The sequence below is a fragment of the Gambusia affinis genome, linkage group LG04 (assembly GCF_019740435.1).
Source record: "Gambusia affinis linkage group LG04, SWU_Gaff_1.0, whole genome shotgun sequence".
NCBI lineage: Eukaryota > Metazoa > Chordata > Actinopteri > Cyprinodontiformes > Poeciliidae > Gambusia > Gambusia affinis.
The window spans coordinates 19,677,049-19,699,197 of record NC_057871.1 but is presented as its reverse complement, the minus strand read 5'-3'; the positions used below and the strand labels follow the sequence as shown (position 1 = coordinate 19,699,197).

The 22,149-nt window shown below is 40.0% G+C and overlaps 2 protein-coding genes across 6 annotated transcripts; both read right to left on the bottom strand.

Annotated features, from left to right (window-relative positions):
• Positions 1-401: 401 nt before the first annotated feature.
• bmerb1 (bMERB domain containing 1) lies at positions 402-13,232 on the bottom strand. 3 transcript variants are annotated; one of them, XM_044113668.1, is made up of 6 exons: positions 12,957-13,232; positions 8,469-8,589; positions 5,995-6,068; positions 3,205-3,319; positions 2,561-2,639; positions 402-2,439 (listed from the first exon to the last, which is right to left on the bottom strand). In XM_044113668.1, exons 1-6 carry the CDS (start codon positions 13,042-13,044, stop codon positions 2,326-2,328), a joined length of 591 nt encoding a protein of 196 aa, XP_043969603.1. In that variant the 5' UTR covers positions 13,045-13,232; the 3' UTR covers positions 402-2,325. The 3 variants fall into 3 exon arrangements, with proteins under 3 accessions (XP_043969603.1, XP_043969601.1, XP_043969602.1); XM_044113666.1 differs by having other exon boundaries at positions 2,557-2,639; positions 12,957-13,230; XM_044113667.1 differs by lacking the exon at positions 12,957-13,232 and adding an exon at positions 8,698-9,320 and having other exon boundaries at positions 2,557-2,639.
• Positions 13,233-13,747: 515 nt separating this feature from the next.
• On the bottom strand, positions 13,748-22,147 carry LOC122829245 (mpv17-like protein). 3 transcript variants are annotated; one of them, XM_044113653.1, is made up of 5 exons: positions 22,004-22,087; positions 21,451-21,773; positions 18,702-18,772; positions 17,889-17,918; positions 13,748-16,464 (listed from the first exon to the last, which is right to left on the bottom strand). In XM_044113653.1, exons 2-5 carry the CDS (start codon positions 21,752-21,754, stop codon positions 16,237-16,239), a joined length of 633 nt encoding a protein of 210 aa, XP_043969588.1. In that variant the 5' UTR covers positions 21,755-21,773; positions 22,004-22,087; the 3' UTR covers positions 13,748-16,236. The 3 variants fall into 3 exon arrangements, with proteins under 3 accessions (XP_043969588.1, XP_043969590.1, XP_043969589.1); XM_044113655.1 differs by having other exon boundaries at positions 22,008-22,084; XM_044113654.1 differs by having other exon boundaries at positions 21,451-22,147.
• Positions 22,148-22,149: the final 2 nt, after the last annotated feature.

Genomic DNA, 22,149 nt, shown 5'->3' with positions numbered 1-22,149 from the left:
GTTACTGGCTCTTGTAAAGTCATGCAGATGGACGTATTGTTTGAGTTCATTTTGGTGATTTATGGCTTAAAAGAAAACAAAAACACAATGTTCCCTTTATTAATACAATGTCTGATAAAGTTCAATTGCGAGGTAATTGAACCTCGTGATGTCAATTTCTGGTAATTAGTATCACCAATACTTATTGGTGATACTAATTGCTACATATCTTTAGGATGCCAATGACTGGTCGTTAGGCCATAACATTTCAGTATTAAGCCGTTTAGAAGTTCATTTTTATGCATTCCGCTTCTAAGAGCCTTCACTTTTTCCGTATTATAAAAGCGGAATCATCCAAATTAACCAAAGAATATCCTCGACACCCCAAAAAAAAAGAAAAAAAAAAAAGAATTTGAGCCGAGTGGAAGAAATAAGTAGACATTTTAATGGCATTTTCATTGTAAAGGTACCTGTACTTGCAGAGGGCAAACATGACACTGTTCGTTCTTGAAAGATGCTGTTTATTGAAACATATTTACAAGTGTTTTCAGCTTATTTTCTGCATATTTAATTTGGTTATTTATTTTTTTTAACAGCAGAACTTTTATAAAGTCACTACACTTACAGGACGCCAGGTTATCAGAAGAAAGAAGTGATGAGAGATCAACAGTTTTCTTGACGCGAGTCACTAAAGTCCTAAAAACACTCAAGCACACAAGGTTTATTGGAGGCATTTAAAAGGGCTTCATTCCTTTCCTGGTGTTTATCATAGAAGTGCAAGATTAAATTTAAAGGATGCAATTTGTTTTGAGGCTTTATGATCACCACATGTGAGGTTGTACTGTCTGTTATGTCCAGGTTGTTGATGGCGTCTACAGGTGACCCTGCAGGATGAGGAAGCATGACCAATGATTACATTGGAGGTATTTACAAGCGTCAAACTGTGATTCGGAGTAACGTCGAAGAACAAAAGTGACATCAGACTTCATGCCAGTCAGCAATCTCCACCTGTTTTTGTTTTTCTTGTGACCGCAGTGAGAGACGTTATCCACAAAAGGAGAAAACGTGAAACAAGAAAACATGCACAAGCAAAAACTCTCCAATGGCACCCATGATGGCCAAGACTATTCAGAAAAGATAAAAACTTTGTAAAGGTGTGTGCTGCTATATCTGACCTAAACCTAATGGCATTTCCAGGGAGAAAAAAAAAAGCACCATATAGTAAACCATGGTGGTGGCAGTATGATGGTCTGGGGCACTCTAATAGTTTTAGAACCTGCACCAGGTCTGTAGATGCAGAAATGCATCCAAAAGTTACAGGTCAGTAGGAGTTGGGAGTCCACCGCCACCAGGTCTGGATCCTCCAGACATCATTTGTTGTCTCCAGAAAAGAAACCAAGAAAAGAACTAAAGTGTGCACAACAAACGCAACACTATGACAAGGAGGTTTGAAAGATGTCATTAGAAAACAGGCTCCATTATCTCATGAAAATTGGAGAGGAAAACATCTGTTGTTAAAAAAAAAAGGATTTTAAACATCAAGATGAGAGAAATAACTAATAATCTCCAGGTAAAGATATCCAAACGAATGTTTACGACTGATTTTGGCATTCGTAGAGAACATCTTTGTGTCTTTGGAAGCTCATCAAAATGACTGAAATCAAGTCTGATTGGATCAACTGTTTGCAGCAGCGTTTGCAGCGGTGAAACCGATTTAAATCAGCATGGAATTAGTTATATTTATGCATTTTTATCCAATGTTGCCTACTCCCGAGATCGTCTGCTTGTGAACTGCTTACGTTGATGTGTCAAAGTATCCACTGCAACCTGACCTTCAAACATGAACCAATTAGTGGATCAAATTTGCTCATCAGAACAACTTAGACTATAAATAATAATAGCTTATGAATGAGAACTGTTGTCCTAAATGACACAATGAGAGGCTTCATGTTCATGTCAGAACCCCGCTAATTACTGATGCGATGGATATTGTGCTTTTGGGCCTTATTCGTCCAGTCGGACGCATCCTCACCTCAAAAATGAATGCGACATACAGGAAAGGACCTGACCTGCCTCTGCATAAATACATCAACCATACAGCTATCAGACTCTATTTACAGCTCTGCTTAGTTCATGTACAGTCCAGGTAGATGCGTTCCCACGGTAAAACACCCCACCTTGAACACTGATCAGGGATCAGTTCCCACGTGCCTGCAGCTGGGAAATAGATGTGATTCCTGAACGGGCTCAAGGGCGAGTGCTGCTGTCTGTGGTTCTCTGAGAAACAGGAAGTGGCTGGGTCATGTGACATGAGGCTAGCGATCGTCGATGAGGAGGTGGGTTACATTACAGCACACTGGGCGACTCCGCAGCAGTCCTTGATGATGGCCGCCCCTGACTTGGTGATGAAGGGTTTGTTGGGAGGCGGCTCTGGGATCTGTCGCTTGGGCTTTTGAGAATCTGCAATGAAATTAAAGGACAGAGATTTTATTTTGTTATTATTATTATTTTTTTTTTAAAAAGCACATGTGCGACTAGTTTCCGTCTCCGAAGGTGAGTTTTGAAGCTCTGACTCACTCGCCGTAGTTTTGAGTTTCTGCTCCAGAGGCCGGAGCTTCAGCCGGAGGAACTCGGCCATCTCCTTGTCCTCCTCCTTCTCCCTGAGGAACGATCACATCTCAAATGCATCTCAATAAACACCAGCAGTTATCTGACCAGACCAATCAGAACCTGTAGTCTGCACGCTTTATTAAAGCTTTGGCCTTGTTGACTAAATCAATGAGTCTGAAAGACAAAATCCAAACTCATTTAGTTCTGACAGTTTTTTTTTTTTTTTTTTTTTTCCAGAGGTGGGTTGAGCGAGAGCAGCATCACTTCAAAACAAAAAAATTTTCTGAATGAAGTCACTCAAGCGAATAGAAGACAGCAAAAACATAAAATCTGACCAAGTCTTTTTGGTTTAGTTTCTAGTGCAAATGAAATGAGACAAAATCTAACATTTCAGTAAGACAAATACTTCTTTTAAGTCAGTAGCTCCTTAATATTGATGGAAAACTAGTTATTTCACTTATAATAAGGCGAATAATATTCAGATTCGTCCATCTATTTCACGTTGTTACCATGTCACCATGTGTGTGTACCACATGTCTGTATGAAACGCTCAGGCACAGCTGCACTAAGAGACAAAGTCCCGGATATTAACTCTGCCCGTCATGCAGGCGGTACCTTAATCTCTCCACCTCGGCGTCGTCCACCAGGAAATCCCTTTTCTGCACCAGTTTATGGATCTTTAGGATCAGCTCCTCCTCCTGCTGCTTGTGTTTCTTGTTCTTTTCTTTCTCTTTTGGCAAATGACAAAAAAAAAAAAAAGTCAATTGCATTAATAACAGTGTAGACTACAAATTAACCATTTTCTAAATTCCAACATCCCAAATAGACCCTTAACTCTCTCCTTGCTATTTATGGCAAATGAAGCATTAACTTCAATATACAAATACCAGAGAGCTTGCTTTCTCTTTAGAGAGAACATCCGTTTTAGTATTGTCTGACCTTCACGCATCAGTTCAAAAACCAGAGCCGCCCTACTGTATCATATGAACACGCATGGTTGCAGCTGAATAGGCAGGTGGCATCAGGATGGAGGGAGGAAAAGGGAAATAAACGAGTAATGTGCACACGTCGGCTCTTTGTCCTGTCTGGAAGCGAAAGTGGGGCACTGCAGCTGCAGCGACTGCCCCCCATGAGGGCAGAACAACCTGAAGGGTGCAGAACTCAGGGAGAGGGGCGGTGCTCGTTGTCCTGAGCTGGAATAACTGGAGGCCCTCCAGTTGCTCCGTCTGACGCTGAAATACTGCAATATGATTTATTTTTTGTTTGTTTCACTTTCATGGCTATCGGCAGAGTTGTCAATAAGTGGACCACCTGGGACTTTGCGTCAGGCACAATCTTTTAGCTGGAGAGTGAAGTTATCCCTGTCTCAGTTAAAAAGATGAATTTATCACAAGGCTTGTGGCACGTAGGATGCGACCGGCTCTTTACTTTGCTGCTCGAGTGCCAGATAGATCGGAAACGCAGCTCTCGCTCAGAGACGGCCGCAGAAATCTTTTCGGGAAAACAGAGTCATAGCAACCGTGGCAGAAATAAAGCTGCTCTGGTTTTGGGTACTTGAGGCGGCTGGGATCAGATTCTGCAGCAGAGAGAGAGAGAGACAGAGAGAGAGAGAGAGCGCGGTGTGCGTTGCGTCAGGCCATCTGTCTGAGCGACTGGGATGATATTGATCAACAGAACATGAGCGGATCCACTGAGAAGTGGATCCAAAAGAAGAAACGGAGGGAGGAGGAGGAGGGGATACGTTGACCTCTGTGTTGGTTTTAATGAGCTGGGACTTTCAGGAAGCAAACATTTTATTACTCAGTGTCAACAAGCTAAGCAATTAGGCCCATTTTCAGGGTATTTCTGTGTGAGGATAGCTAATGCTGAGATGATGCCAATGAAATGTTTTAGGCTTTACTTATCAAAAAACAAGATTATAAAGACTAAGTAAGCTAAGGTGACGTTCTTATTTTTCACCGATAAACACAAACATCCCATCATGACAGCAGCAGATGTCTACAGGTTGTCAGGTGATCCACTTATTTTCTCTCCCAGCTTTAAAATAAAATCCCCCCCTCGCTCCCCCCATGTTTGAGACGTCACCCGTGTGTTGTCACGTGCGTCCTTGAACGTGACACCGCCACCTCTTCTCCACCTCACACACGCAGACTCTGACATATAATGAAAGAAGATGTACATTCTCTGTCAGGGGGCGTGTTATCCTGCTGTTGCCAGGTTTTATCTCAACTCGCTGCTTCGTGTTACTATGGGAGACGCTGCTGACGTCAGGATGCGCATCACACGGGTGTAGAGTTATGCTTCCATTAGAGTTTTTACTGTCGTTACCATTACATTCAATTACGTGAATTTTATCTAGAAACTTTCTGGCTGCTTCTGATGTATGTGCTCTGATTAATTTTTATCTGCAGAAAAACAAAAAAAAAACGTGTCAAACTCAAGGCCCGTGGACCAAATCCGGCTCATCACAAGCTTATATGTGGCCCCTAGAAATAAAACATTCTTTAATTGTGTGCTTAATCATTATTTTATCAATCAAAACAAAGCAATTTCCTCTGCATTCTGCCAAATTGGATCAAGGTGAAAATATATCTGATGTTATTTCATTTCAAGAAGTGCTCATCAAATGTAGAGACGGCTGTTTTTTTTTTCTCATATTTTATCACTGTTTATGGGTTTTATCAACACATTCTGCCACAAACCGTCCCTTTGGAGACATTCTCGATGTTGATACGGCCCGAAATGAAAACGAGTTTGACACCCCTCATCTAAGTAATAAAATATTTCAGAAAGAAATTAAGACTGTTCAGATAAAAAAAAAAAAAAAAGGATCCAAAGAAAGGAGGAATCTATCACAGAGGTAGTTGCATTTTTAATCATTTACTGTAAAAAAAATATATATATATCTGTTTTTAATCTGTGTTGGTCTGGCACACAGGTGTCAAACTCCAGTCCTGGAGGGCCATTGCCTGCAACTTTTAAATGTGCCTCTGCTGCACCACCTGAATAGAATAATTAGGTCATTAAGGCTCTGGAGAACTGATCTACACAAGGAGGAAGAGGTAATTAAGCCATTTCATTCCAGTGTTTTGTACCTGTGGCACATCTAAAAACTGCAGGACAGCGAACCTTGAGGACTGGACTTTGACACCCCTGGTGGCACATAAAATCTCAATGCACTCTGAAATGCTGTGGCTGCAAGCAATATCACAAATTGCCTTATAATATGAAGTGTGAGATTTTCCTCTCTGCTTTGGTGCAGCTTGTACTTCGAAACCAAAATGCTTCTTTTTGGTGAAGTTCAGAGAGGGACCATTGATATTTCTGCATCCATACAGAGTTCTGTTCATGTAAAATGCAATCTTCTTCGTAGTTTTGTGCGCAGCAGAATACACGCCAGCGTACCTGGTACTGAAACAATCTGTCTCAGCTCCTGCTTTAGGCTCATGATGTCTTTGCAGAGCTGAATGTCATCCATCCTGAGATACAAAAAAAAAATAAAAATAAACAGAAACAGAACAATGAATCAATGGCCTCCATCAGATCAAAGGGTTTCTCATATTATTAGCTCAATTTATTTTGGAAATCAGTCTGAACTGTCAGAGAGGCTTGTTTTGTTTAGATGATGCTGGGGGCTGGGGGGGATCAAAAGCAGGCAGAGGTACTGAAAGATGCGAAGAAGAAGGTTTGTCAGACAGGATATGGTCCGCAAAATATCTTGTCATAAAAGAAATTATGTTTATAGGTTCAACAAAAAGCAGAACGTCACATTTTAAATCAAGCAGCAAAGTTGCATTCTGGATAAATTTCTCTCCAATGAGTCTTCCCAACAGTTTTATTATGCTTCACAACTTAATTTCTCTGTGAAAGCATAAATCGACTGACGGAGGCTGGTTGTTTGCACTCTGATATTTAAACAGTCTGTCGGATGTTACCAAACCAGGCTTGAGTCAGCCTCAGGCATCTGTCACAAATCATAAACATGATGGAGAAAGATGCATCAACAAAACTCATCTCTCTGGAGAACTCTTTATTGGTCCTCCATCGGGCAAATTCCCGCCTGAATCCCTCCCATCTCTGACATCGTCCACAGATTTGTTTCACGCCATGACAGATCAGGCCTGTGACTCATCCACACCCTCCCTCCTCCTCCTCATCCTCTTCTTCTTACTGTCACTCTGCTTAACACCTCCCTCCCTTCGTTGCCTGTGTTTCCTCACTTGTGTTGGCTTGTGTTTCACCCTCTAAATGCTATCCGTGGATCCATACGTTGACGTCCACACTGGGTGAGCGAGACGTCTTGCCACTGCAGACTGAGAAGTTAGCAGATAGCAGACGTGACGAAGCCTGGAGGTACGAACATCGTCAACAAAGCTCTTCAGCTGTATCCGCACCATCATTTGACACTTTAACCGTCCCGCTGCAGCTGTTAGGCAGCGCACTGAGTCACTAAAGAAGCTATCCAAAGTGACAAATTGGAGAGAGAAAGAAAAATAAATAACCAGACTGTTTTATCAGGAAGTACTTATTTAACATTTATCTGCTAATCCTGTTTAATGGCACAGGGAGGCTGGAGCTCACCTCTGGTGATAGGTGGGGTATCTTATGCCCAAATGGGTCTCCATATAGAAACATATTCAAATCAAGAGGAAACGTAGAATCTCAAAATGATCTAATTTGCATGTTTTTGAACTGAGGAGACAGGCTGTCCGTGAGCGAGGAGAACGTGGCTCCACGCAGAACCCAAAGACATGCTATGCAACAGTGCTGGGCAGTGACTTCATGTCTTCATGTCCAAACATTAGCTTAAGGCTTCAGCACAATAAATGTTGAAGCTGAATTGGATGAAGAGACAGAGGCTCTCATAACTCCGACGGCCATCAAACCTGAATATATTCTGGTGGTGTTTCTATAATTTTTGCCATAAGAGTAACATTAAGAAACAAAAAGGTAGATAACCTGTTACTGTACTAAAGATGCTCGTTGTTGTAGTTTCACCCTCACTGCCCTTATCTTCAACCAGATCGTCACACTTTTCCCCTGACAATTATTATTTTTGGAAGTTGTCATCTTCAGCACCACTTAACTCCTGATTCCTCTCTTCTATGAAATCACGAGGAAAGGTAGTATGTGGAAATTTTGAGGCAACATCTCAAGACATGCGCCAGGAAGCCAAAACTTGAACAACAAACATTGACCCAACTCGTACAGTTTTGGAGTGACGATCAGTTGAAATTCCAGCAAACTATTGAAAGCAGCTTGTGAAGGGAAAATGTTTGATACCGGCCATTCAGCATTAAAGCCAAATCTACCTAAATACTAAAATATATATTTATATGTACATTTCTGACATTGAATAAATGTTTAAAATAATCTCCAGAAAGTGTTTGGTAACTCTTAATACTTTGACTCTTAGCAAGCTCAAAGCTCACCAACCTAAAGCAGATAAAGGTTTACTCTGCTTTTACTGTTAGACAGGCATTAAACCATTGAATCTGATTTCAGCTATCTGTGTGCTGTGAAAATAAAAAATAAAAATAATAATAAAGCAACTCAGACTGTGTAAGGAAACAGTTTTAAACTGATCTATAAACCGTGAAGCTGTTGCTTGAGGACGAGCCAGCAGCTTCATCACAGTGACTCATTCGTCTGCTGGCGGCGTCATGCTCAGCCTGCTGAATAATCAATGGACGCTCTCAAACAGAGTGTCTGAAGTAAAGCAGCATCTGAACTCCTCCCAAAAGTCTCACTGCGACGAGATGAAGCTCATTAGCCCTGCCGAGGACCGCTGCAGGAAGCGTGATGCCACTTCACCGATTAGCTCTCTTGTCACATTCTGTTTGCGTCGGTGTGAAACGACACGGAGGAGTCACACTCACATGAAGCGCAGCTCCGACTCCCTGCGCACCAGGACCTCCCGCAGGCGCTGGATGCGAGCCATCTCCACCTCGATCTCCTCCGGAGACATGGTGCTCTCCGCCATGGACACATCGGAGTGACCTGCGAGTGAAAGAGAGCCCCGGTGTGATGGGAAGGAAACAGAAACGAGTTGGGCCTATTTTCCCCTTAGTTTCAAGCGGTGATGTTGTAATTACGAAGAGCGCTCACTCCACGCTGCAGAGTAAAAGCTCCAGCGGATTCTGATTGACTGAGAACTTCGGAGTGTTTTCGTTTCTTGGAAGCTTTGCCATGACATCAGGCCATGTTGCCCTTTTCATGTGACAAGGGTCTTCACACAGCCGGGAGGGGTGAGATTTCCGGAGAGAGCAGCGGGACGTTTTTTCTTTTCTTTTTTTTTATCGTTTATTTTGAGTCAGACTGAATAATCTTCCCGAGGTGACGGCTGGTATTGTTGCAGGAGGGGAGGAAACCCCCCCTCTGTGCTAACATCAATTTTACACAATATATCTGGCAATTATGTGCACAAACTGCAGCCTCTGATGACGATCTTTGCAAACCACTTAATCCGCTGATCAATTTACTGCTGAAGATGCTCCAGGATCTGCAGCACGGTGCTGACCTTTCCAGCACACAAACAGGAGCACGGCTCTCAGTTGGCAGCACAGATCTTGTCTTGTTACATCCGAGCTACAGCGGCTTGTCATGACGAAACCACTCTGGGGTTTTATATAATGACATTAAAACACAAAATAAATCAGAATTTTAAAGTAGAACAAATTTCATACGTGGTTTAATTCATTTTTCCACATAACAGAAGTTAAAAAAAAAGAAAAAAGAGGTATTTGTGTGAACCTCATTGCTTAAATACCCCCTAAATTAAATTCAGTGCAGCCGACGTTCTCCAGATGTTGCCTCATTAGGTGTCCATCTGGTGCATTAATCCAGATGTCATATGAAGGCCTCAGAGGTTTGTGACAAAACATTAAAGAAAAAACAAAAAGCGTCATGAAAACCAAGAAACACAGCAGAAAGGTCAGGAATAAGGTGGCAGGAGAATTTTGAATCAGTTATGTAGGTCATCATCACAATTAATCATCCCACATCTAACAGAGTGGGAAAGGAAAGTGTTGATCAAAGAATGTTGACAACTAACTGTTCGTTCTGCAGGTATGGCATAAATCTGACTCTTTATGAACGAGTAGAAGAAGAAAGCCACCGCTTTCTGCTTGTCACAGGTAGGTGGCATAACAAGCTAACTGATGCGGACAAGGTGTAATCATGAGATGAAACCAAAACTGAACTTTTTAGACTACATGCAAAAATCTACGTTTAGAAAAACCAACACTGCAGGTAACCCTGAACGCACCATCCCTACAGAAAAACCTATGAGGATGTTTTTCTTCACGCCCTACAGGATGGATGGAGCTGGATGTTTGATGATGCGCATGAACCTAGAGCTGCAAAACAGAAGGTTTGGGTCAAACCTTGTTTATGTGTTAGAAGGGCCTAGTCAAAGACCTGAATCCAACTCAAAATCTGGTGCAATATTTGGAAATCAAAGTTCACAGACGCTCTCCATCTATCAGGCTGTGCTTTAGATATTTTTGCAAAGAAAAAGAGTCAAACTTTTCAGACCCAAGATATGTAAACCAGATAGAGAACACTGATAAATCCAGAGAATCCCATTCGTATCTGCGAAGTCATACAGTGACAAGCTGAGCTGACTTAATGCTCCAAGTTAAGGTCTAAGGACAGCTTTGAACTTAGAGAATTTGTTGATTTTTCTCAGAAACCGTGAAGCTGCTGCGATTCACACCAAGGCACTGGAAATCCAAAATCACTGTAAGAAAATGCAAACAGCAGTTACAACGACCTGAGTCAGAGGGGATTAATAGAAACAGAAGTGACATTACACATAGATAGACTCGACTTACTAAGTTGAACTGGTTCTTATCACAGTAAAAGATGATAACTACAAGTGAACGCCATATTTTTCAAATGTGCATTTGCAAAGGAATTGAAAACCAAGCATCATTCTCCACTTGCACCCCTTTGTGTTTATCTATGGCATAAAATCCTAATAAAATATACTAACATGTTTTTGGTTGTAGACTGATAAAAAGTGGAAAGCTTTAGGAGCTATGAATAATTTTACAAGACAGTACACAGGGTTTAAAAATATGAAAATATTCTTTTATACATTATTATAAAGCCGTACCTAAAACTCAGAGATTAATGGCACCTGAATACAGGCTGGAAACAATCTGACAGAAGACGCTGTAATCAGAGTCTTGTTCTTTCAAAGCCTCGATTTGAAAGAACATAACTATAATCTACATAGTTATGAGGAAAAACATGAATGTTTCTTCTTGTTGTTTAAGTTGTTTTTGTTATTTCTGGAGTTTAGAGGACTGCATCATGTAGAATCTAGCCCACTTCTAAAGCACTAACCATTTCAACAACAACAACAGCACAATTTGTTTGGGGGGAATAAAAGACCCTATACTGATTTGGTGATTTCAAAGCAAGAGGGTCACAAGTTTTTTTTGTTTTGAACATTTTTCACGGATAAATCACCTCTGCAAAAGCCAAACATCACATTAGATGTTTCAATACTCTACTGCTCTTGAGGGACTGCTGTTAGTCTGGAGGCAGCAGCTTTGTGCGCTTATGCCTTGAGCCGGCTAGCTGTTCTTATAATTTAAACCTTTGACAGAGTTCCCTTAATCATGTGGCCATTACTTTCATCCACGCTGCAGTGAAACCCACTGACAGAGAAACACACTGATAAACAACAACCCCCTTCATACATATATATATAGTAACTGAGTAAACAACTCAAGTTCCCTGTTTTTCCTGAGTCAACAGCGACGATGAATCCATGGTTTATGCTGTAGCAGTGGAAGACCAGCTGGCCGGGCGCTGCAGTCTGTTTCTGTGGGGTTCTGCACGTAGATGGAGCTGACTCACCACATAAACGTCTGCGCAGGACCACTCAGTTTCTCTTCTGTCTGCTTATGATTTCAAATCATTTAATGTGCCCGTAGATAATAAACACTAGTGGTAATTCAAGGTTAGTGTCACAGAGTTGCAGCATAAAACAAGCTGAGGTGTTGTTTCCCTCATCTTCCTTCTTCTTCCACCATAAACAGAGGCCCAGGTGTCTATAAACAGATGGAACCAGTTGCAGTAGACCCGATACTTTACCACTAAAGGTGCTCATATGACTCCTATATAATATCTCTATAGCTTCTTCTCATATCAACAAAACATTTAAATCACGGGACAATTACTTAAAGTTTTCTATGAACCTCTAACAGTTGACGGCAGACTGCCACACATTGTTTTCTGAGGAAAGTAGTGTAATTCCATGTATAATTATTCAGATTTATTTAACCCTGTTTGAATAAAAGGGCGTGCTCCTCATCAAACTGTCTGGAAACTGCAGCAGCCTCACTGAACTAAACAACATAGAAATGTCAGCGTATGTCACCCGACGCAGAAGCATCGGTCCTGCAGTCACGCTGAATGTTCTGGTGCTGCTGGACCGGCCGTCCCCACACTTAGACAAGAGAACCAGGTGAGCACCAAATACAAACCACAAAGTGCTCTATAAATATGCATTTTTATTTTGGGGATAATGACAGCAACTAAGTCAAGACATACACACAAAAAAAAACAACCACAGAATTAAGTGTTTCCTCACACTTAGGTGAGTTGTCAGAACCAGCAGGGATGTTTCAATATTCATAAAGTAAAATAACAGAGGTTATGTGAGCCGGGTCGTTGGCTTTTTTATTTTTATTTTTTACAGGTTTAGATGTTGGAAAAGGAGAAAAATAATTAAGACATCTAATGTGATGTAAGCAAGCTCAAAAAAAAAAAAGTTAATTATAAGTAAAATAAAAGTTTCTTCAAAGGTTTAACAAGTGATTAGAATAATCACAAAAACAAATGTCAATTACAATCATCTTGAAGATTGCAATCATTTAAAAAAAAATCGAAGCAATAACCCTGCATAATGACGCTTTTTTAGAAGGATGTTTAATACGTCAATCAGAGTTACCGTAAATCCTTATTAGTCTATTCAGTCTGAGTCACCAGCCCCATGCAAACTCCTCCTCGTCTTTAGTTTTTAACCGTAACTAACACGTTCATGCGTCCTGCACCGGTTATATTCGAGATTTAGTGCTCTGTTTGTTAGCGCAATTATGATCTAAGGTTTTAGGGATGTATATTGACTCAAAGTCATCTGCAGCCTCTTGTTACCCACCGTGGTCATGTAAGTAAGTAATAGGCCTTAATAGCACTAAAGCAACGCCAGGCTGTCGATACATCAAAACCCTTTTGTGAGTCACACATTAACCATTTCAGCGCCGACCGAAATTAAAACTACACCAGGCTTGTCTGTATTAGGAAGAGCTCTGCGTTTAAAACATCAGCACACCCGGATGCAGGTTGCCCACCTTTGTCCGTCGTCCACGCCGTTTCCGACACGGCGCCGTAGCTCCGGAGCGCTCGCTCGGTGTCCGAGAAAGACTTCTTCATCTCCATGCTGGAGTGGAGGGGGAGGAAAAAATCCGAGGAGCGAGTGAGAACCTAAAGGTATAATCTGCAGCTTCTCCTCCCTGTTTGGGTTCTAGATGAGTCAGTGTTCACCCGGCGACAAGCGACCAGCGACCCGAGAAGCTGAGAGCATCTTCAGCCGAGTCTCCAGATCCTGCTAGATAGAGGGGGATGCTGGGAGCATGCGCAGTGCGGGCGGAGATGTGGGGAGCTGGAAGACGCGAAGACTCTAGGATGCTGATGGTGATGATGATAAAAATAAAACAGCTGGCTTACACACACACGCATGCACACACACGCTCAGAAACATTATTAGAAATATGCATGTCTGACCTTGTTTCTTTTGAGAAAACAATGAAGAAAATGAGAACATCCCCTTTATATATATATATATATATAAATATATATATATATATATATATATATATATATATATATATATATATATATATATATATATATATATATATATATATATATATATATATATATATATATATATGTGTATGTAATATGTATTAATAATTTCTAGTTGCTTTGTGTTCAAATGCTTTGGACTATCATTTCCTGAATGACTTATTCTGGACTAATGTATTATTTATAAATAATTTCATTCAGACTGTAATCCATTTAGGTGTAAACTTTTTAAGCGTAATATATCTCCATAGAAACCCAATAAAAGCACACAGAGTCAAAATAAAGTTTACTTTTATTAACTCCATAGTATTATCTTTTATAATTAGTGCAACAAATGCAAGACAATATCAATTCATTTTAAATATTCAAGAGCACCAATCTGTTCTTACACCCAAAAAGTCAGAAATCTCTGACTGTGCAAACCAAATACTAAATTAGCTGCTAAAATGACCCAGCAGGAACAAAGGGGATATTCATTTACATTTCATATCCAGTGTAGCAAATCTCCATGCAAATATTTACTTAAGAAAATATTGGGGGGGGGGAAGAAATCACATCATATTAAACAAATAATAAATCCATAATTCCAAGGATGCAGTTTAAACATAAATAGCACAAACAGCTGCAGTGCTGAATTTATTTTCCAACAATCCCCAAGTTATGCCCTTATTTTGATGTAAAATTAATTTAACTCAGGTGTGTGAGATACATGAAATGTTACAAGCAGATAGAACTGCACACTCATATCTTCTCTGCACCATAAAAAACAGAAGTGAATATTTTTCTGTCATCCACGTAGAAATAGGAACAGAAATCCAGTCTGTCACAACAGAAAATAAGATTAGGATCTAAAGTACTGTCTCTTTAAAACAAAGGTAGGAGCACCTAACACATGTTAACATTTGATGGTTGATGATTGAAGACATAATATGGAAGAAATCAAATAAAACATAAGGAAACAGTATTGCATTCATGTGAAGAGGAAGAAGAAGAGGTGGGCAGTATATAGATGTTCAAGTAAATGTCTTAAATCAGATGAAAAAGAATCTCAGATTGCCTCAGTAAAAAGTTAGTAGCTGTAGTGTCACAATCTTTTCTTGAGCTGATGAGAGTAGAAAGCAATAAAAACTGACTTCCATTGTTTAAAAAGCACCTGCTGATACAGCATAAAACATGATAAATAAAAACAAAGTAGGCAGCCTTTCTCTGCTCGTCTTTGACATTCACTCTCTTGGCACAATTCAAGACATGGCAAGCTTTGACATAATAAATGTGATTTACTGGTTAATCTCAACAATATTTCCTTTTTAAAATACAGAATTTAAACCGTCTGAGTGTGGAAGGTTCCAGTTTAAGCTTCATATGCAGATGAATCAACAGAACAGGAGCAAATTAACTCAATGTCTGTATGTCCGTTCAGCTCCTTCAGACTAGCGGCAGCAGCAATTAGCAAACACCCGGTGGGACTGCGTGGCTGCTGAGCTCATTACGCAAATTATTTCTCGATGAAATGCTGCCGACAATGGTTGTAAACAACATAATGGAGAAGCATTGTTGCAATAATGTGCTGAAGATGGAGTGTTGGAAAGATTGCAAATTGCAAAGTCAAATTTCTTTTCAGCTATGTTTGATATATTAAGCATTTTTATAAAAATCGAAGGCAACATAGTTACTTGACTGTAAAATGGCAGCATGTGCCTGGAAAATACACAATTCTGCCACTTCAAGACTTCACTGCATAAAAACCATAAGGGAGTCTGTGTGGATGCTTCAAAAAATGTCAGTCAAGACAAACAGCACAGTAAATAAAAATTGTATGGAAAAGCCAACAAGGATCGAATGCTGACAGCTGCATGTCAAACTTGTTCAGATTTACTGTCTGCTTTACTTGGACCAGAAGATCCTGAGATGAACCAAAGCAGGAATGTGGAGTAAGGTCAGAGAAATGAAACCACAACAAATATCAAAGTCAAGAGAAATATGAAATAAAATGTAAAGCCCCTACCAATGTCATATTAAACTGTGATTCCTAGAGACACTAATGAGCACCCTCTGAAATTCTGCCTCAGCTGCAAGCCTCAATCCCAGACATATCGTGGGAAAAAAAAACACAGCCCAACCTTTTCTTGGAATGTGCTGCTGCTCCAAATACAGGAACTATAAATTCCTGGAAGGGAAATTAAACTGATGCGACTGATGTTCATTTTGAAATGTCCCCACATTTTTTTAATTATAAACATAAAACCAGATTTCCTAACTGACCCGGTTGATGTAGCACAGTGTGAACTGAAACCCCAACAGATCACAGAAGCAAAGCTGATAAACACTGGCTGTGATCTCCTTTGTTTTAAGGTATTGAAAGTTTCGATCAAATCATTTAGATCCCACTCTGCAATGTGGAAATGATGTCTTGTTGCACATTGGTTTTTATCATTAAAAACTGAAGATGTGCTCATTAATATTTTCAGTATTTTTAGATTACTTAAGCTAAGCACTGGGTGGAAGTACAACACAATATCCGGTGCTAACCTGGTTAAATAAAATCTAAAAACATGCTGACAGGTCAGCGTAATGCACAGTAAGATTAGATCATATTTTTTGACTTGCTGTATTTCTATTAGTACTGTGCTTTATGAACACTGTCAACAAGCTGGCGGAGGTTTGCAGCATCAGGGAGGCCTCGGTTGACAGGTCTGGCAGTGTTTTTGAAAACAACAAGACAGTAGAAACAGGACTAAAATCCAGTTTTTATCCTCCATTATCTCATCCTGACCTGGATGCTGCCGTTTCCTCCACCTTTTGCTTCGACTCTATTTCGTCTTTGGCAGGTTCAGCCGCCTCGTCTTTCGGGGGGAACATCCATGCCAGGGCAGCTCCGGCTGTGCCGTCCCCAGTCTGACGCGAGAAGCAGAGGAAGGTGGCCCAGACGAAGGCGCAGCAGCCGGTGAAGGTGGTCCGCACGTACAGAGGCACCAGGGCGAAGTTCAGAAACTTGGGAGAAACAGACACCTCTTAATATATGAAAGGCACAGTTGCTATGATTAAAACTCAATAGACGAGAAGTCACAGAAAGGACCAGCTATAAGTATCATACAGTAGAGCTGCTGGTTTCAGCAAAGAAGGATAGGCACTTATTATTCTATTTTTATGTATTAGTCTGCAAACACATGCACATTTTCATTTTGATCATTTATTCTGACTTTATTTTAGCGTCAACATCTAGTAGATAGCTTGTTAATTCTAAGCAGTACCCTGAGTATGAATGCAATATTTTTAATAGTTCTACATATTTTATATTCCTAAAGTCCTTGCACTTGTTTTGAGAAATACTGTTTTACTGTAACTGATACAAAATACATGGGAACAAGTTTATCCTGAGGCTCTTTGTCCACCTGGTGTTAATCTGCTTCTTGGGTAATCTGCTAAGAAGCAGGAAGCGTTAAATACATGTGTGAAAGTGTCCAGCACGCTTTCGGGTCCAATCACATTGATCCAGAGGACACGTCTCCTGACCTGTTATACTATCCCTCCAGTGTGCAACACTAACGTTGTCAGGTATAACAACCTAACATGAAAAAATGATTTAGGATTTATGAAACGCTTCTGGCTATGCTGAGAATATGAATATTTCTTAGGAGCTGCTGCGACATGCAGCAGTGATGAGTGCAGCTGGAGGTCAGCTGGTTTCTATTATGGATTTTATCAATATTCTGGACAATAAGCGGACTTTTGAGGCTACCGCTGATGTCATCTGTGAGAATCCCAACCAGAGAATGAAAATGAATGGTTTTAATGTTGGATTCAATAAAAACAAATGTTTTTATTTTTGAACAGTTGGTAGTTGAACTACAGACTTAATCGCAATCATCTTCTCAGCGTTGCTGTGTACATTATTGAAATCGTTATTTATTAAGCTTTCATATCTAAAAGGCCGTGTATTACCATTGTGCTTGTCAGGATTATGACTGACCACTTGGAGGAACTTTTAATTTTCGCACAACTGAGAGATTTCATAAAGCAAAGCAAACAAACGGGAAACTATGGCGATGAAAAAAAGGAGAACAGTCAGGAAAATTTAGTCTAATTACAACTCATTGTTATTGCAGAAATTGTGTTGGAATATCATGTTTTCCTAATACGTTCCTAAATACATCTGTATTCGTATAAATATTTGCACACTTGCTTTATCCACTGCTAACAGCTGAGGTAGAAAGGATACATGTTCATTTATAAATGAGACTCAGCCAGATATGTAGACTAATGTTAGCCATCACCTTGCATTCTTGGATCAACAACGATGCATGTAAATTACAAATTAAAGGGTAAATAGGTCCTTATTCTTGATGCATGTTGGATTTCAGATTTTTCCCCTTACACCAATACAAGCAGTCGCGCAACAATATGTTAATAATTACCTGCATGAACGGCCAGAACATCAGCCCGGTCTGAAAAAAAACAAGAAACAGAAATCAGACGCCAGCTTGCTAACAAACAAAGAAACAAAACTACTTTAATTCACCTGTGGAGATTCTTGCAACCAAAAAATTGAATGTGAGTTTTTAATGTTCTGACTAGCAAAAACAAACAGTTTCTCTGTAAACACTTCACTTCTCTACCTCTGCAACTGGAAGAGTTAGAACAGTAATCACCAGCAGAGGTACAATTATAGAAAACCCAGTGACGTTTGGTTTATCAATCCTGTGAATCGTGTTGAACAGGAACTCTTTGACATGTGGAGAAGCTGTGGAATGAATAGCCAACCTTGTGGCTGAACCGGTCTTTAACCTCAGCTCCAAACGGATGTTAGTGTCTGTCTGTCTGTCTGTCTGTCTGTCTGTCTGTCTGTCTGTCTGTCTGTCTGTCTGTCTGTCTGTATGTATGTATGTATGTATGTATGTGCTGTTCATTCACACCGTGAAACCTCAGGAGCCCTAAATTATAAAGAAGACAGGCTTTACCATGAGTGCTTTATTGTTTTGTAAGTTGTTTTGCTTCATTAAAGGCCCGTCTGTGGTCACACAGTGCAAATTAACTAAGTCTATAAAAGACCTCCTTACATACACAAGCAGTGGCAGAAATCAGCTTTTTTTTCACAGGGCAATTATATAAAATTTCACTCCTTATCTTTGGTGGGAGTAATCTGCAGAAAAACAGAGTGTGTTTATATTCTTACTTGTATCCCCATCTAGGACAGAAAGAAAAATCCATGCTTTTGAGAGCCGACCCACCTTATAAGTGTTCAGGAATTTTTCCCTCCAGTCCTCCAGGATGTCTTCTTTGCCCTCCAGAAAACTGACACCTGATTGGGGCAGAAGACACCGCACAAAAATGATTTACAGTGACCATGGAAGAGACCATTATAAACACTGCTAAAAAGCAATAAATCACTGGTAAAAAAAAAATTAAAAAGCACTTCATAAACAAACTTTTGGTATTTAAACAGAAGGAGCAGTATTCTCATAAACCTTTTTTTTTTTTATCAACAACAGCAAATACATTGGTTTCCTGAAAAAAAAAGCTGATTTTTTTTGTCCTGATTGGAATCAATAAGAACTTAGATAACTTTTAATAACTGGGATTAGCTGTACAAAATAATACATATGGGCACAAAGAAGAACATGGAGCTGTACATTTGAGCTTTTGTTTCCAAAATCCACAAGTTTGGTTTACAACTTTGTGTTCGCCTCCTTTCTTTCCACTAATTTCTCAATACTCAACAAGCATCGTACATCAACCACAGATAATCTTAGATTTATAGTCTCAAATATCAGTCCTCTGCGACAGACTGGCGACCTGTCCAGGGTGAACCCCGCCTCTCGCCTGGAACATTAGCTGGAGATAGAGACCAGCACCTCCTGACCCCACTAAGGGACAAGGGTGTTAGAAAATGGATGGATGGATGAATATCAGTCCTTATCAAAGGTTTGTCATGTTCACAGGTAAAAACTGAAGCAATTACTCAGTTTGTCATTAATTACACCTTTCAGGCCATCTGGGTAAACACTGCTGCTTCTGAAATAATATGAAAAAATAAATGCTACATTTCTTGCTCAACAAACGTTTCTAGCTTACCAAAAAAAAACAAAACATTTTATTGCCAAATATGTTGGCTTAAAATAGATTTTTTTTTCTTGTTGATCTAATTCTCTCCAGTGGTTGCACTTTATTCCCAAATTAATCAACAAAAAATAGCACAAGTAGGTTGTTTTATCCATATAGCAGATTTTACAGTTCGACTAAATAGATGCGCAGGATATAAACATGTACTTACAACGCAGCTATTTACAAAACAATTATAATATATATTTGGAACATGTCTTCTGTAAATTTAAGATGTTTAGCAGAGGTGCATAATGCACAATTGTTATTCTCAATGGAGAAGACAAGAGGGGAGAAAGCACAGCCCTGAGGAACACCTGGATGCAGATTTTCCCTGGTCTCTTTAGCTGTTGTCTGTCTTTAAAAAGATTCTTAATCCAATTGTAGATAAAGACAAGAAACTTATTTAAAAACTATATTTTAAGCACATTTATTTCTCATAGGGGATCTGTACATATCTTACTGGCAGCTCAGGATGTTGCCAGAAGGTGATGCAGCCCCAACTTAACAGAATCCTTCCATGATGTTCCCTGGTAAGGAAATTGGATATTATTCACTGGCATGCCATCTCTAGTCTCTCAAAGGATCTTATGAAATAAAGATGGTACAAAAATACATCTGTAATCATTTAATTCAATGAGAATGGGTTTCATATAGAAACAATATGATCTTTTGAAGATCTAGGTGAAGACAGAACAAGTTGACATACTATCTCTGTTTCAAAACTGTTAAATACCATTTCAGCTGATCTTCAATGCAAGCTTGTTGCAAGAAGGAAAACAACTGAGGGTTAGAGGAGTAGGGTGTAAGAGCAGATTGGTCAAAATAACTCAATAACCGTTTTAAGACCTCCGCCAATTGTTGGTTGTTAGCTAAGTGAGGATGCCGGCTTGTAGCTGGAAATGATTTTCACACCAGTCATTACTCTGAAAGTAGAGTCACTGGCAGAGAACTGGTTCATCAGCTTCCTAGAATAGCTCTAATCTCCTTTCAGTCTGTATTTGGCCTGATTTTAAAGCTGTTTCTGTTTTGTGGCGTTATTGTTATGTGCTAGGTGGGAGCTGATTGGGTTAGAGATATGGTTAAAAAAAATTACTGCAATATATTTTGCTGTATTGAACGGTTTTGATAATTGTAACAACAATTGTAACAACTTTGAATAGTAACGGTTTAATATGTACTAGAAAAACTACATTCAAATAACTTGCAAAACAATAACTAATGATATTTATTTCTTAAAAAGTTCAAATGAACTAAGTATTTAACTCCCTCTGTGCGGCCTTTTTAGCTGTTTGTCTGTGTTATTAAATATTAAAGTCTGTCTTTATAATTGTGGACTTTTTCAGTTTCCCAACCAATTATTGAAATTATTTGTTGACCTCCACCGAGGACACAGATGTTCTCAAATAAATATAACAGTTTAAGCAAAACCATCTCAATGTCCTCCCACTAATATATGAACCCAACATCAGCTGCAAGACTGTTTCACTTTTTACTCTATTTCTAAATATCTTTGTAAGCACCAGCAGCAGTGGGCATAAAGAAACTATAAGCTAATGCGAGAAATGGAAAGAAGCAAAACAAAACAAACATAGAAGATCCCCAGATATATACGTCTAAAACATGTACGAAAAGGGATAACTATGGTTCTCCAGTCTTCAAAAAGAGTAGTTATGAATGTGCCACAAATTAATTTCTAATTAATCTTAGTCAGAGCTGAGATAGTTTGACCTGGCCTCTGTAGGTCAAACTATACAGGACTACGAACCAATGGGGCACGTGAAAAGATCACGTTGTTTAAGATACAAATCGACAGATATGTTTATGTGTTAACTATTAACAGCGCAGTGTTTTCAGTGTGGTGATGCGTTCACTGACCCGTGTAGAAGACGCTGGTGGCCAGGGGCGCTGCCGTCGTCTGGTCCAAGAACAGCTTCTTCATTACCATCCCGGCGGAGTTTCCCGGAAACCTGCGCTCCAGCAAACGCATCCAGAAGAAATTGAAATTCCCGTGAAAACTGAACGCCACCGCAGCGACGTTGCGCGTGTGTCTCCAGTCCATCTGGTCCCTAGCGGAGAACCACTGGTGGACCAAGTCTCCCCCGGCGAACAGGCAGCCGTACAGTGTGACATTCGTGACCCACGGAAAGCGGCGGACATGCCTCAGAAACGCCTGGAGCATAATTCAGTCTGCACCCACCCTGTTGCCCGACATGAAGGAGAGCAAAAGACGTTGTTATCCCGGGCTGGGAGTTAACTAAATCATGATGTTAAACCATCGTTCCCTTTTCCTCCGGAGGATCGTTAAAACACACGCAGCTGTACGCTTCCTTTTAGGTATCAACAAATTACATTTATAAATAAAATAAATAGTGTTTGTCTCTGACAGTGAAGGTTGTAAATCTATAAAAATCCACACAGTGTAGCCTACTTGCTTGTCAAACTCCTTCCAGCAGAGAGAACGGGAGCGACAGTCCTCCACCGGCTGCGGTTGACTCCTACTGCGTATTTTTCTTACGTAAAAAATACCCACGTAAAAAAATGAATGGGTGGAGTAGTACCAAGAGTCAGCTATGC

What these genes read in the sequence shown, in the direction of transcription:
- LOC122829245 (XM_044113654.1), bottom strand. Translation starts at nt 21,754, where the DNA reads ATGCTCCAGGCGTTTCTGAGGCATGTCCGCCGCTTTCCGTGGGTCACG. An exon ending in CACCAGCGTCTTCTACACGG is followed by an intron (nt 18,773 to 21,450) that starts GTCAGTGAACGC and finishes TGCCCCAATCAG; the next exon opens with GTGTCAGTTTTCTGGAGGGC. An exon ending in AATTCCTGAACACTTATAAG is followed by an intron (nt 17,919 to 18,701) that starts GTGGGTCGGCTC and finishes GTTTTTTTTCAG; the next exon opens with ACCGGGCTGATGTTCTGGCC.
- bmerb1 (XM_044113666.1), bottom strand. Translation starts at nt 13,044, where the DNA reads ATGGAGATGAAGAAGTCTTTCTCGGACACCGAGCGAGCGCTCCGGAGC. An exon ending in GGCGTGGACGACGGACAAAG is followed by an intron (nt 8,590 to 12,956) that starts GTGGGCAACCTG and finishes TTTCACTCGCAG; the next exon opens with GTCACTCCGATGTGTCCATG. An exon ending in GCCGAGGTGGAGAGATTAAG is followed by an intron (nt 2,640 to 3,204) that starts GTACCGCCTGCA and finishes ATCGTTCCTCAG; the next exon opens with GGAGAAGGAGGAGGACAAGG.